The 16477-nt window shown below is 35.2% G+C and overlaps 1 protein-coding gene across 1 annotated transcript in view; it reads left to right on the forward strand.

Moving 5' to 3' along the window:
- Positions 1 to 16477, forward strand: part of SGCZ (sarcoglycan zeta) — a 1009275-nt gene that overhangs the window by 934286 nt on the left and 58512 nt on the right. Inside the window, exon 5 of the mRNA XM_047770388.1 lies at positions 13492 to 13614. Within this exon, the coding sequence (XP_047626344.1) occupies positions 13492 to 13614 (123 nt within the window). The remainder of the gene's footprint in view (positions 1 to 13491; positions 13615 to 16477) is intronic.

A 16477-nucleotide genomic window follows, 5' to 3' on the forward strand; every position in this document is an offset into this window, starting at 1 on the left:
TATATTTACAAATAAAGCCTGTAATATCTGAGTTTTCTTACCCCATAACATTAAATATTAGATAATGCTAGTTTATACTAGTGGAATAAAGATAGTATTTAGCTCATATTGTAAAAAATAAATAATGTTTTCTAATATTAAAATCATTTTATGTACTTAGGAATAGACAAAGATTATTTGTACATAGAAAAACTATTTTTGCTATGTTAAACGGTAAATAAGTATTTGACCAGATAATGATAAAATGAAAAGAGGATTAAACTCAGTGTTTAAAAAACTGGGTTTTAATATCACCAATGCAAACTTATCCCATTAAGAACAACTTGATAAGACGTCTGGTCATTTTTCTTAACCTCTCTGACCTTAAAATTACCATTGTTTAAAATAGAGAAGAAGGCAGTAGGATTAGTATGAGGAAAATTTGGCAGTTTACCGCTTTGTGGAAGAGTCTTGCTAAATTCTGAACGCTATTTGGTAGTTTATATTAACTCAATGCATTTGAAGAGGTTAATTAATTTTAAAAACCACAACTTAAAATAGTAAAAAATTATTATGCCATTCAACTATATTAAGCTAGTGACTACAGCTGAGCCTTAAAATTGGATCTGAGCCACCTGGTCCCTTAGATTAAAAACAAAACAGGACCACAAGCAAACAAAAATGCTTATATTTGATTATATAATTCTCTTGGTCAGATTAAAATAAAGCCCATTAACTCATCTAGGAATAGGAACTTCTCCTCAGGCTCTAAACTGTAGGTTTATCCTTACATAAGGGACATAATGACATAATGGACAAGGTTTTGGACCATGTTGGGGGGAAAAATACTGAAACATCCATCAACTGAACATTTCTTATATAACCTTTGTATAAAAGTCAAGGAATAGCATTAAATTTTAACTCTTTAAAAAGCATTTTATCAGGTTGCTAGGAAAATATCACTCAGGCATATTGCTTTCTGAAAATGTGACAATATACAAAAGAAAAAAATCCTAGAGAACATTGTCGGATGACTAGTTAGCATGTTGAGGGGGAGTCTATTTCAACTGACATCTTAAGTGAATCTTTGACAAGTGTCATTTCGTAGTCTGCTTATAAACTGATTCTCTTTTTAAAAAATTACTAAGATACTACTCTGGCACATAGTTGATTAAAGGCTGATAGGTGTGATTTTTAAAAATGGACTATACGATTTTAGAGTCCAGGATAAGCAAGTGGGTAAAAAAAAATCACATTGTTACCTTAACTGCTGGAGAGCAGGTCAGTACTGGTTTTGAAAGATTTTGGAATAGAAGAATTCAAACTCACCCAGAGTAGATCTGGGCTTCTCAAATAATCTCTCTCTTATATAAGGGGATAGACAAATGTAGAATTCACCTTCTGAGTAATACCAGTACTGGTGTAGAGATATGGGTGTTAGCCAAAAACAAATATATTCAGAATGGAATGAGAAGACCTTGAAAACCAAACTTAATCTCCAAGTAACTGAAATGAAAGAAAAAGAAAATCCAGTTACACTTTTCTCTTTCCACACCATGCCCTTCCTGGGACCAAGCTTCAGAAGTTTGGCAAAGAAGGACAGAAATAGATACCAGATCCAGAGATGGGATTATTCTCCATCAACATAAAAAATGACTATAGTTTCTACAGTGCATTAGACTCTCTTTGCCCTCCATACATTTCCAAATATTATTCTTTGTACCTGGAACATTCTTCTCCAACTCTTTTTCTAAGTAACTCTTAGAAAAGCCTTTATACTTCACTTCCATGTAATACCTGTCCTACTTATTTGCCCTAGCTGTGTGTACAGTAGTGCCTTCTAATTCAGTGTTTCATAGAGTTAATTGTATTCTGCTATAATTACCTGACTCTTTATTGCTCTTCATCTAAACATTCTCTTGGTAACTACTTAGACCACACTATCACTGAAAATAAAGTCAGGTATCTAATTCTCTTTTTTGTTTCTTTCTTTCTGTCTTTTTTTTTTCTTTTTTTAAGACCGCACCTGTGTCATGTGGAAGTTCCCAGGCTAGAAGTCAAATCTGAGCCACAGCTCCCGGCCTACACCACAGCCACAGCAATGCAGGATCCCTGACCCACTGAGCAAGGTCAGAGATGGAACCTGCATCCTTATAGATACTAGTCAAATTATTTTTTGCTGGGAAATGGGAACTCCTCTAATTTTCTAATCAAAACACATTATCCCACAATAGTTGCCAAAAAAGTATGAGAAAGACAAAATTTAGGATATCAAATTGATACTAGAAAAGCAAGACCATATATGAGTGGGAGAGGTTTGTGTAAGGCAATATGAATCTTACAAATTACTTGTGTGAAAATCAAGAGGAATAGATTTGTAATAAGTTTTAAAAAGTGTAAAATTTCTAAATTAACCAAAGTGACTAGTTCATTCTTTGCTCCAATAAAATTACTCATTTATGATCCTAAATAAGAAAAGTTCTTCAACTTTCTTTTAGTTTTACAGCATCTGCCAACTTGTTTTTTTATCAAATAGTATCTATTTAATACTTCTTTACTGATTGGATTTTAATTAAATGACAAGTAGACATAAATATATCATTACAGCTGTTAAGATTCAGAAATATGCATTTTTATTTTATTTTTGAATGTTTCAGAGGATGTCATAAAATCATAGTGCACTAAACAAAGTTCTAGGAAGAAGGAGATGAGATTCTATCAACTTCCATAATAGATTAACACTACGAAATCACCAAGTGGTCTTTAAGCTTTTCATAAAATATCTTGGAAAGAAGTAAAATAAGAAATCCCTAATCAAATATTTGTATATGTTCTCACATTAATATGGCTTTACAGTAAAACTTACTACATCAATCTGCCTTTCATCGATGTAGGGTATTAAAAGATTCTCCTTGAATGGATCATTTTCTTTTGTTTTTCTTTGTGAGACTAGGTAAGAAGCTGGACAGAGTTGATGATTATCTATGGCTTTTATAACAAATTACCTCAAACCTAGCGTCTTAAAGCAACAGCAAGCTATTAGCAGGCAGTGGTAGGCATCAGACATACAAAAGGGGCCTCAATGGGCTAAACTCAAGGTGTTGGCAGGGCTGCAGTCCTCTCTGCAGTCTCTGGAGGAGAATCCATCTCCAAGAGATTATCTTTATTCTTTATCTCGTGGCCTCCTTCCATCCTCAAAGCCAGCAGTGGTTGCTTAAGTCTTTATCACATCACATCACATCACATCACTTTAGCATTGACTTATCTTCTGCCTTCCTCCTCAAAGTTTAGGACATTTTTCCTATATTAAGACTTTTATCCTCATTAAGGGCCATGTTTTCCTGCTTCTTTTCATGCTTAGTAATCTTCCAGTGTTTGATGTGAGGCATGGTACATTTTACAGTTTTTTGATGCTGGGAATTTTTTGACTTATATAAATAGTCTCCTGGATCTAGTTAAGTTAATTTAAACAGATTGGCCCTTCAAGGTCCTACATTTGATATGTCTTTGACAGATCTTTGCTTTGCTAGGTCTAAGGCTAATTACTTCCTATCATGAGTTTCCTGAGTCTTCTCCCCCCATGAATTATGAAATTAATTTTATTTCACTTGTTTTTTCTTTTTTCTTTTCAAACATAACAGGTGATATTCCCAGCACTGTGTGAATGCCAGACACTATTCCCTCTATTTCCCTCCCTCCCCTGGGGTAGTTGTCTCACATATGTGCACTGATACATAAATCTGTTGCTTATTTGAGGGGATCTTCTGCAGATCTCTACAGTTCCTTTCTCTCTGCATCTCTGTTCTCTTTGATACTCTGTCCTAAAATCTCTACCCAGCATAGTCTCTGTTCAATATCCACAACTCAGGCAGTCTGCTGGGCTCCACCTGGTTTCCCCATCTTGGCACCGAAGCCTGGGAACTCCCTTAAGCAGCAACTTGCAGTAATTGTGTGATTCATCTCATTTGTTTCTGTCTCCTAAGTATCACTGTCCATCATTTCTTGTACTCTAGTGTCTTAAAAACCATGGTTTCATATATTTTGTCCTTACTTGTCATTTCAGATGAGAGGGTAAATCTGATCCCAGATATTCCACGTTGGTCAGTTTTGATTATTTTCTTATCATTCTCACCTATGTTAACATCCTTCTGAAATCTTAGAGCTAGAAATATAGCTGACTACTACAGCAGTGTATGACCAAAGCATGTGAAATACTTATTCTTTCTTCATATGACATTCATTCAAACTAAGATTACACTAAGACTACTGATAGCAATTCTGTTATATTGACTGAGTTTTATGTCTCTGTGCTAGCAGGGTTGATCTTACTCTGGTCACGTGTTTAATTCATATCAACCATCAGCCATCATAGAATGCCTCTAATATAATGAAATAATCTAGACAGATATGATTCAACCAACCCAGAATTTAGCTTGATAATTTTCAGCATTGCATTTCCATTTATGTAGTCTAAGATATTTGCTCCTTAAGCATATCAGGCACAGTTGTCTAACAAATAAAACACTTTTATCCCACAAATGTTCGTAATTCTCTTCCCTCACATACTGTTTTTGTGTAGCTTTTCAAAGGATGTCTCTTTATACCGATGAAAAATATGTTTATTTATCTCAATGTTTATTTAAAAAACTATTATCCAATTCTATCATGACAACCTGTCAAAATCTTTGAAATTCTGCTTGTCTTATGTAGTTATTCTTCTTTCAGTGTCATGTGAAAATTTAGTTAACACGGCACCAATATATTCATCAAGTTGATTATTAAAACATGTCGTTGAAGATAAGAGCTTCCTTATTAAACTATAAGCAATTGCAACTTATCAGAATAATTTCATGCAGATATAAAACAAACACATGTTGAGCCAGACAAAGCTAGATGAGTTTGGAGGTCTGCATTATTCTATCCTCTCATTCACTTAGGTTGTCATGAATTGAAAGGAGATTTAAAAGTGGACTACAATTGTTATAGGAAAATAAATGGACATTGTAAAAAAATTGTTTATTTTGTTTAAGAAAGAGAGATATAATTACCTGTGCTTGTAAAAATTTTGCTAAAAATTAAAATAAAAATTCTGAAGGAATTTTCCACTTAGGGGAAATAGCAGAAAGCGATTTATAAGGTGGAGGTAAAAGTAAGACTTCTCTAATGTATTTTATGCTTTTAACTGTTGTATCATGCAAATGCATTAGCCAGTCAAAAATGAAAAGTTGATATATGGCAATAATGTAGGAGAAAAGATTTTGACAGCCTATAGGGTATAGTTTTCCATTAAGAGATCTTTGAAAAAAGTACTAATTCTGCTAATATAACTTCAGTTTATATATTTAAAAACAATCTCAGCATATATGTAACTGTGGCAATATTAAAATACTGCCATTTCTTTTAGTATAAGCAGACATACATACACATCCAATATGCATATAAAAATTTTAGTATGTGTGGAGTTTAGTCTCCAGCAGAATACATCTTGATTCTTTCATGTTCTATTAAATTTTTTTCAGGTTACTTCCCATAATAATTTAATCTTAAAAAATGATATGTGTACTCCATGAAGGCTAGTGTTCATTCTCCTTTATGGTAGTTTATATCTTAAATAGCAAAATATCATACTGGAATGACATTATGGTAATATTGAGAAATTACTGACATTAATTTCATTCTGATCTAATTAGTGAAGATGAAGGCTTGAAAGAAAAGAAATATAGCGTCAGGTAAAATAAAGTATTAAGGATTGGCTTAGATAAAATTCTGGAATAAAAGCTCAAAATGTCATATACAATTTATTCCTAGTAATTTTACTGGTAATTTTTATTAGAGAATGCTTGGAGGTAACAAAGCATTTTAGTATCTGAATGTGGTATTACTTTTCCAAAATGTACATATTATGGAAAAATATTACAGATTCAGTTATAAAAAGTGAAGAGTGTTTAACAATATGCAAATAACGTGTTATTAAGAAAGAAATGCAGATTGGATGAGGGTATTTAGTGGCATCATTGAACAGACCACTATTAGCAATAAATACAACAGTGTTCTTTTCCTTATTATCATTTATTTTCCTTTAAATGCAAAAATGTACTAAAAGACAACATAGTAATCTGCTAAATAAAAGCATAATAAAATTATCTGTTTTTTGGTTTTTACTATAAAGCATCCCTCAAGTGAAATTTTCAGGAGAAATACTTTCACTGAAGCAGTATGCTTTGCTTCTAGCCAGTATCTTCTGACATATGTGATTTGTTTTTAAGTCACTGATTGCATGGCATTTTTTTCTTAGATCGTAAATATTTTGTGTTAACAAAAACTTAAATGTTTACAAAGTATATATGACTCAAACCTAAGTGGTTTCTGCTTCTGTTAGCCTTACTCTGTTTCATTTATAGGCAAAGGGATCGGTATTATTTTAGATAAATGAATTGGACTAAAACTAGAATGAGATATGATATATGTTACTAACACCAACAGGATATGAAATCCAGGTGTTAGTAACAAAAGAACCATAAGAAAGATGCATTTCCATGTTGACTTGAGGGTTTTCTGACATCTAAGAAATTATCAAAATTAACTGCTGGAGTAAAAACATTTAACGCGATGTTACAGATACCATTAGTTCCTCCATCCCCATAATTATGTTTTCCTTCTCTTTTAGTAATACAGTTTCAAGTCTGAGCTGGGCATATGACTACTCAGCTCAAAACTACATGCCTCCCTTTCAGCCAGATGTGCTGTGTTCCAGCCAATGAGATATAAAGAATGTGGTGTGTACAATTTTAGGTAGTGTCTTTAAAACAGAAGACAGTACTTTCTTGTACTAGTACAGCAGTGGGGAGGAAACAAAGACTGATCTCTGGTAGGATACTATGAGGATTGCAAATGCCCAAGTCTCAATAGCCCTTTTTCTGAGACCACTTCCCAACCTGTCCCTGGTGACCCGTTTTATTCTTCTGCTTCTTCTTTTGTCTCCCACTATACTCAGAGTGGAGTTTCCTCATGCAAGATTTTAGTGACACACATAGTGTAAAGTACAGGCTCATTTACATTTATTTTTCATAAAAAGCAGCTTACTTTGTTTTATTTCAAACTTGGTTTTGTCTTTTTTCTCCTAACCCATGATAATTCTAAATCAGGAATTTCAGAACAATGAATTCAGTTGATGGTATTGAATCTTGTTTCTGTTTTTCTTATGGGAATTTCTAATCTTTGGTAATTCTCTCCTTCAAGACCTTGAAAATATTGACAGACATATAAAATTAGTTATATAAGAAGAAAGGATTCATCCTTATATACTTGAGGAAAACACACTAGAGATTATCAGACATATCCCTTTTTATTTTTGCCTTGTTTTTTTCAAAATCACTGCTGAACAGTATCAAGAGTCCCCATGGAAAAATATTGTTTGAGTACCTTTAGAGATCTTTATTTAAAATTTTCCAATTCATGTCTTTGATTTATTTCACATAGAAAATGTAAAGTCAGTAATAAATTAAAGGAGCTCCTCTATTACTGAGCCCAAGTTCCTCCCACTTGCCACACAATTGACCAATAAATTGAGAAAGTTGAGTTGTTGGGGCAAATAGTAGCAACTTTATTTGGAAAGCCAGTAGATCAAGAAGATGGTAAACTAATGTCCCAAAGAACCATCTTGCCTGAGTGAGAATTCAGACTTCTTTTATACTAAAAGGGGAAGGGCTGTGGTTAGTTGTTGCAAATTTCTTGGTGCCAGGGTCCTTTGTTCTTGCAGCTGTCCACATAGGTCAATTCCTGTAAATCTTCAACAAGACAAGTGCTATTATCTGTTCTGCAGCTTTCTACCTCTATATAAATGGAAGAGTGCTGTACCTTTAAAGGTCAGAGTGTTGAGAATGGGCTATTCGGTATATTTCAGGCTATAGGCAACATTTTTTTTTTTTTGTCTTTTTAGGGCCACACCCACAGCATATAGAGATTCCCAGGCTAGGGGTCAAATTGGAGCTACAGCTGCAGCTGCTGCCCTATGCCATAGCCACAGCTCTGTGGGATCCAAGCTGTGTCTTCAACCTACACCACAGCTCATGACAACACTGGATCATTAACCCATTGAGCAAGGCCAGAGATTGAACCCACAACCTCATGGTTACTAGTTAGATTCATTTCCGATGTGCCATAACAGAAACTTCTAGGCAACATTCTTCCCTTGTAGCGAAACGATGGAATACAAAGGTTAGATAAGATATGTGGAGTCAGATTTTTTTCTTCCCTATTCTCTACTTGTCAGCAAAGCATGCCTTAGGGTACTGAACGTGACTTTAAGAAATGTGAATGTTCGAAAAATGGCAATGGAGTCATCTCCAAGGGAAATAAAAAATTAACGTTGTTTTGTTTGTTTTTAAAGAATCTATACAGAACATTAAATGAAATAGAAAAAACATTTGGACATTTCAATCATTTTATGAAATCTATTATTTTTCTTATAAGTTTTCTCTTTTTCCTGCCAATTTTCTCTCTTTTTTTTTTAATAATGGAAGTATGGTTAATTTATAGTATTATATTAATTTCAGGTATATAGCACAGTGTTTCAGTATTTTTAGAGATTATATTTCATTAAAAGTTTTCATAAAATAATGACTAGAATTCTGTTATGTGCAATATAACCCAGTATAACCTCATTGTTTATCTATTTTATGCATAGTAGCTTATACCTCTTAACCCCATACCTCTATGTTGCACCCCCTTCCCTCTCCCCTCTGGTAACCACAGTTTGCATTCTATATCTGTGAGTCTCTCAGTTTTTCTATATATATTCTTGTTTTACTTTTTAGATTCCACATATAAATGATATTATACTATATTTGTCTTTTTATCTGACTTGTTTTATTAAGCACAATACTTTCTAGGTCTATTCACATTTTGTAAATGGTGGAATTCCATTCTTTTTCATGGTCGAGTAGTATCCCATTATACATATATACTATATATACATATACCATATCTTCTGTTCCATTTGTCTGTTGATGGATACTTGGGTTGTCAATATCTTGGCTTTTGAAAATAGAGCTACTACTAATATTGAGTGCATGTATCTTTTCAAATTAATGTTTTTGTTTTTTTTTCACATGTATACTTGGGAGTGGAACTGTCAGGCCATATATTGGTTCTATTTTTAATTTTTTTAAGGAACCCCCAATAATGTTTTCTATAGTGGCTACACCAATTTACATCCCCACTTACAGTGTACAAATATTCCCTTTTTGCATGTCCTTCTCAACATTTGCTATTTGTAGACTTTTTGATGACAGCCATTCTGACAGGTATGTAGTGAAATCTCATTACTGTTTTTTGATTTGCCTTTCTTTAATAATTAACAATATTGAACATCTTTTCATGTTACCATTAGCCATGTGTTTATCTTCTTTGGAAAAAATGTCTATTCAGGTCTTCTGCCCATTTTTTAATTAGGCTGTTTTTTGGGGATGAAATTATATAGGCTGTTTATATATTTTTGATATTAACCCCTTGTCACATCATTTGCAAATATTTTCTCCCATTCTGTATTTTTTTTTCATTTTTTGGATGGTTTCCTTTATTGTGAGTAAGCTTTTAATTCACTTAGGTCCTAGTTGGGTTTTTGTTTGTTTTGCTTTTAGGAGAGACAGATCCAAAAAAAAAAAAGAGTGGCTACAAGTGTTCAACCTATGTTATAGGACTTTTATGATTTCAGGTCTTACATGAGATCTTCAATCCATTTTGAGTTTATTTTTGTATATGTTTTTTTTTAATTTCTCTGTTCATTTCTTCTCCTTTCCTTTTTCCCTTTAGATGATTTTATTTCTTTTTCTTTTCTTTTCCCTTTTTTCTTTTTTTTTTTTTTTTTTGGCTACACCTGCAACATGTACTGCAGCGGCAACCTGGGGCTGCTGCAGAGACAAATGCCAGATCCTTAACTTGCTGCACCACAGAGAGAACTGATGATTTTCTTTTGTAGTATGACTATGTTTCTTTCTTTTTAGTTCTTGTGTGTCTATTGTAGATTTTTTATTTGTGGGTTACCTTGAGGTTCATATATGTTGACCTACAACTGTAGCTACTTGTTTTAAACTGGTAGTCATTTAAGTTCATTTACTCTCAGGATGTATCAGGATATGAGCTATGGTGGAGCAACCACCCTCAGAGGTATGGGCTACTCCTGATGTGCTGTTTGAGTAAGTTCCCTCAGTGGCCACCACTACCACACCCAGGCTCCACCCTGGGACCAGGTCACCTTTTCATCCTCAGCCAAGTCTTCTCCCCAGTAGTGGCCATCCAGACCCAGTGACACACTGTGGCATGAGTGACTGGGGCCATGGATTTTGCTTGACTGAGGCTGGGGAACATGCTGAGGTGATCGTGGGAAGCCAGCAGCAACTAGAGCCATCCTCTCTCTGCCCTCTCAGTCCCACCTGGAGGGCAGGCCAGTGGCACACTCCTCTCCATCAGAGTCCAGGCTTCCCACAGCCCTCCTGTATGTCCTAGCTGTCCTCCAACCAGCCAAGGTTGCTGGTCTTCCCCACATAGGACTGCAGCCCTGAGGAGCCCAATCTGGGACTCTCACTTCTCAGCCCCCTGTGCCACTGTCCACCTCCTATTCTTCCTTCCCCTGAGTCCCCTTCTAGGAGCACAGTTCCCAACTGTGCTTTTTCTTCCCTTGCTTCCTAATTGTGTGTTGATCTTTCTTAAAGCCTTGGTTTTATGGGAGTCCTTCTGCCAGTTTCCAGTTAGTTTTTAGTGATAATTTTTCCACATATAGATGTATTTTTGATGTATTGGTTGGGGGAGGTGAGGTCCACCTCCTCTTACTCTACCTTCTTGATCAATATCTCTCCTTTCTTGTTCTATACCTGACTCTGCTTTGATTTTGAAGTAGCTTACATGAACTTTCTCAGAGATATGCCTAAGAAGTATTTAGTCTTAATACTTGAGTTAGCAAGTTAGTATTTAAGATAATTAATAAAAGGATAAACTGTCTCCCATGATCTATTTGTTAAGGAATCAGAGCTCTTTACCCAGAGACATTCAGACATACTGCTATCCTGCATATCTAGAAGCATCTTTGAATGAGATAAGATTGAACTGGATATCACTGCTCCTCTGAACAGCTGGATCCTAAGATGACCTGGTCTAGTGACTAAGAGATGCTAACTTGAAACCTGAAATAGGAAATAAGACAACACGAAGCATGTCAGGATGTAATAAATTCAGTCCCATATAACCTAACATATCAACATTAAACATAAATATCCACAGCAATGCAATATATGTCCAACTACATATATTTATTGCTTTCTACTTGCAGAAAAGTAATGTACATAAGCATGATATATTCAAATTAATTTCTGATTTAAAATATTTACTTACTATCAATACATTACTAATCACTTGCCATTTTGCCTTCTATAATTATCCTAATATTCTGAATAAAGTATAGTCTACTGTATTAATTTATATATCTATTTTTAAATTAGATGATTCTGCATCTATTTATTTATGGTCTAGGTGCATCTCTTCTATTTTATGGTTAGAATGAAACACAATTAACTGAGCCCAGGCTGCTGGAATAATGCTTGCAAGATGAAATGCAATGACTGTGACCAAGAACAATGTGTCTTCCATGGTTTCTTCAATATAGTCATTAAATCCCATAAGTAAAGTTATTTGCTTTTTTAAAAAATAGACTTCGAACTACAGTCAATGCTGTTTGAAAATTGGCAGCTCACATATTTTAGACCAATTCTATGGTACACCTGAAAACATGTATGTCATTTCACAATATAGGAACAATGCACATCTTGTTTTCAGAGAAATTATCCAATATGTTCTCATGATTTGGAATTATTATCTTCCTCTTATTAAGTGCTCCTCAGAAGCTGTGATGGTGGGGAGGTGTAAGTTATAAAGCCCATGGAATAGGATTGAGAGTAGGGCCAAGGTGGCATTGAGTACCAAGGAAAGGGGAAGAAAGCTTAATTCTCATGTTCATTCACCTCTACAACATTCCTCTACTAAGTGCCCACTAGAAGGTAGACAATTTAAAATTTGAAGGGCATTTTGTAATGCAAATATAACCTCATGTTTTGAGCTCCCGGGGGCTCACAAAGCTTTCAAAAAACAGTAGTACATTGTCTTAGTCCATTCAGGCTGCTATAACAAAATACTGTAGACTGGGTGCTTAAACCACAGAATTTTACTCCTCACAGTTCTGGAGGCTGGGAAGTCCAGGTTTCGAAATTCCAACAAATTCAGTCTCTCTAGAGAGACTGCTTCCTGGTTTTCAGACAGACAGCCTCCCCTGTATCTTCAATTGGTATATTGTGAGAAAGTAAACTTATGCGTGTCTTTTTATAAGGGCACTAATCCTATTCATGAGGGCACCTTCATAACTTAATTCCCTTCCAAAGACTACATATCCTGACACCATCATATTTTGGGTTAGGATCACAGCATATGAATTTGGGGCACACACAAATATTCAGTCCATAGTATGTAGAGAGAAATGAAATATCCACAAAGTGTAGTATGCCCAGGTCCCTAAGTGGACTACCTTGTACCCATCAAGACTTTCTAGCATAGATAGCAGAGGAGGGATGTTCCAAATCTTAACAGGAAGGGACAATATATACCCATATGCCAAATGTGTTATGCCAGAAGAAATAGCAATTCCTCACCCTTCTTCTTGCTGAAGGCCTCCTAACTCTCAAATTATGTTTTCCAAATATTGGAGCTGGCTTTATGGATTACGGATGGCTGAATATGCAAAATTGCTCAAAAAACAGGGAATAGATTTTCAATTTCACAATGTAATTATGTGTATTTAATATTACATTTTGATACATCAGAAAATTTTTATTAGAAGGTACCTTGGAAAACACTAAGTATATATATGCATGTTAAATATATATGTATATATACACACAATTGCAATATTGAATCTAAAATGGATTCACATTCGGTGATAGTAAAGAGTGAACAAATGTCAATGTTAAAGTCTATGAAATGTAGAGTAACTAAGCTTCCATAATTGAATAATACTTTACAGGTTATTTTGTGATGTAGCAAGCATGGACATTACTGTCTACTTGCAGAGAGAAAACATGAGAGTCCTTCAGGCCACAAATCCTTATTAAGCATCCAGCACATGCCATATATGATGCCAAATCATCGGGCAGCAACCAAGAATACAGCTGACATTGTCTCTCATTGTGTATATGCAAAGATTTTTTAACTGGCTAAACCCACAAGCCTTGTCAGGACTCTTTCAGGGATTTAGACATCAGAGGTATACCCAACCATCACAGCCCAGCAGTAATCAACCAAATTTTACAGCCCTCTGTAAAAGGATGATAATTTAAAAATATTAATTTAGGTATAAAATTTAATGTAGAGAATAAATAATATATGTATTTCTCTTATTTTTCTAAAAATATACATGTTAATGGTTTCCTGTATACCAGATTCATCTTTAAACCTTTCTTCTGACCATAGGAGCTGATGCTGTGGAAGCTCAGTGTAAAAGATTTGAAGTGAGAGCGAGTGAAGACGGCAGGGTGCTGTTTTCTGCAGATGAAGATGAGATTACCATTGGGGCTGAAAAGCTGAAAGTTACAGGTACTGTAGATGGAGGTGTTGGAGCATTGTCTACTTCTTAGGAACATATTCAACAAGAAATGACTTTTTAAGGTGTATGGTTTTCCCATGCCTAAAATTGAGTCTCATATAATGTCATATCACATCATTTGGTTTTCCAATAGTAATCAAACTGAAGGCACTGGTTGTGATTACAGAGGAGACTATAAATATTACCCTTAGTGATAAAAAGCAAAGAAGCATGTCTCAGGCAGGGTTAGGTGGAGGAAATTGGATGTGGATGCTGGGAGAAAAGGTAAGGTGCAAATAATGATTAAAGCTTGTACAAGGTAATAGACAAATACAATTTAGAGATATTATTTAAAAGTAAAAGACATGTATGTAAATATCGACTTTATCCCCTTTATCTTTTTTTTTAAATATTGACTTAGAATGAAGCAAGAGGAAAGATTATAAGTAAACTAAATTCTTATTCTTGAGGGCTCATAATTGTCCTCAACAGTATATGAATCAAGAAATAGAGCTAATCACATATTGCTGAGACGTTATTAAAGTCATTATTCTAGTATTAGGGCCATTAGTGTCAACCACCAACTGAAATTAAAAAGCAAAACCGAAACCAAAATAACAAATTTAAAAGCAAGACTAGGGTAAGAAATAATTTTATTAGTCAGACTATTTTAAGTATTTTAAGTGCAATCCCTTCTGAATTATTTGATTTATAACCACCATACTTATTATTTTGATAAAATATTTTAAAATACTTGAGTCCTCTATTAAAAATTAAATATGTTTGGCTTGGAATTTCCCAAATTTGAATTTGAGGACAGCTCTTGGGAGATTTGTCATATAAAGCAGAGTCTGTGGACCTCGTGAGAGCAGTTTGCAAGGTAAATGGGCTCTGCTCTTGTGCTGTTGAGGTTACATTCTGCCTCTGCTATTTAATATTTTAATAAACTTCATGCCTTCTATTTTCTTTCATCAAAATGATTGAAATGATAATGATAACATTAGACACATGAGTGCACCTGTGTGTTTAGGATGTTTGGGGCACATAATGAAAACATGTGAAAGTTAGCTTTTTATTTTTTTGATAATGGTAATATTAATATTGCCCATATCCCATTCATGGAGGCCTGTATGGATTTCAAGAAAGATACACTATTAAATAGCAATGAAATTCAGCAAGGGTTGTTGAGTGGGAATGCTCATTTGGCATCTCTGGTCTAGCTCACAACCTACCACCACCCTCCTTACTGTCCCTTAAGGCCTCCTTTCTTTCTTTTGTGCATTTTCTGCTGAGTAGCTGGAGCCTGCACTATTGGGTTGGTGTTTGGACTGCTCCTCATGACTGCCCACCAGCCTCATTACTCTTTTTGTGTTAAGACTCCTCAGAAAGTTCAGGAAAGAAGGCATGCGTGTAAAGTAAACATTGCTGTTTCTAAGTCCAGAGTTTTCAGTCAAGGAACCAAAAAAATTTTTTTTTTAGCTAAAAAAGTCTGAGAATTTTGGTTGGCTAAAAGCACAGATATATCAGAAAAGATAATTGACTTCAGGGCCCTTAATGCAAACATTTTGACATTTTGAGTTGCTAGTTGGTAGGAAATCAGGAACCAGGGTAAAAATGCACTCAGGGTGATTGGGTAGATGAGATTTTATTTTATTTTATTTTTGATTTATTTGTTTGTGCGTTTATTGCTGTTTGGGACTGCATCCACAACATATGGAGGTTCCCAAGCTAGGGGTAGAATCAGAGCTGTAGCTGCCGGCCTATGCCACAGCCAGAGCAACACGGGATCTGAATCATGTCTGCAACCTACACCACAGCTCACGGCAAGGCCCGATCCCCACCCACTGAGTTAGGCCTAGGATCAATCCCACAACCTCATGGATACTATTCGGATTTGTTTCCACTGCACCACAATGGGAACTCCCCAGATAAATGTGATTTTAATATTTAACCATTTTTAAAACTTTGTAGTTCCTACCAGTTATCAGCTTCGATACCAGCATAATCCTCATAGCTTTTAGGATATTACACACTTATCAAAAAAGTATTTCATCCATGGAGTTCCTGTCATGGCGCAGTGGTTAACGAATCTGACTAGAAACCATGAGGTTGCAGGTCGACCCCTGGCCTTGCTCAGTGGGTTAAGGATCTGGCCTTGCCGTGAGCTGTGGTGTAGCTCGCAGATGCAGCTAGGATTCCTCCTTGCTGTGGCTCTGGCGTAGGCTGGCAGCTACAGCTCCAATTAGACCCCTAGTCTGGGAATTGCCATATGTTGCGGGAGCGGCCCTAGAAAAGGCAAAAAGACAAAAAAAAAATTCATCCATGTTCAAATATTCGCATTGGTACTTTGCATTCCTAAGTGAAGGTAACTTCTAGAGCTCTGGACAGCTTTTGTGATCTCATAGAATTCCAAAGTTCTCTGATCTTTACCTTCATTTTTCTCATAACTTACAGTGAAGTACTATCTCTACAATATTAGACACACTAGTGTTTTAAAAGTTTTCTTTGAGGTAGGTGGATACCTTTATTTCCCCTTTTTCTTGATAGCCTGGTTGCCATCCTTGAACTGTTAATTGGACTATTAAGTCAGAGGAGAAAGTGCTCCCCGCAAATCTCAGTTTTTGCTTTTCAGTTAGCTGTCTTTGGCAGTCATCTCTGCTGCCCTACTCACTCTCTCTCTCTTTCCTGCTCTGTGTATGAATGCATGTGTGTGATGTATGCATGGTGTATTTGTGTGTTTGTATAGATAGATAAATATACATATCTTACTCTGGCTCTCTTTTTCCATTTCTTTCTCTTCTCAAACATAGACACAGAGCTTTGAGTTTATTCTTTATAACACTCTAGGTTGATACATATCTCCAGTTATCCAAA

This window comes from Phacochoerus africanus, chromosome 3 (assembly GCF_016906955.1).
Source record: "Phacochoerus africanus isolate WHEZ1 chromosome 3, ROS_Pafr_v1, whole genome shotgun sequence".
Taxonomy (NCBI): Eukaryota; Metazoa; Chordata; class Mammalia; order Artiodactyla; family Suidae; genus Phacochoerus; species Phacochoerus africanus.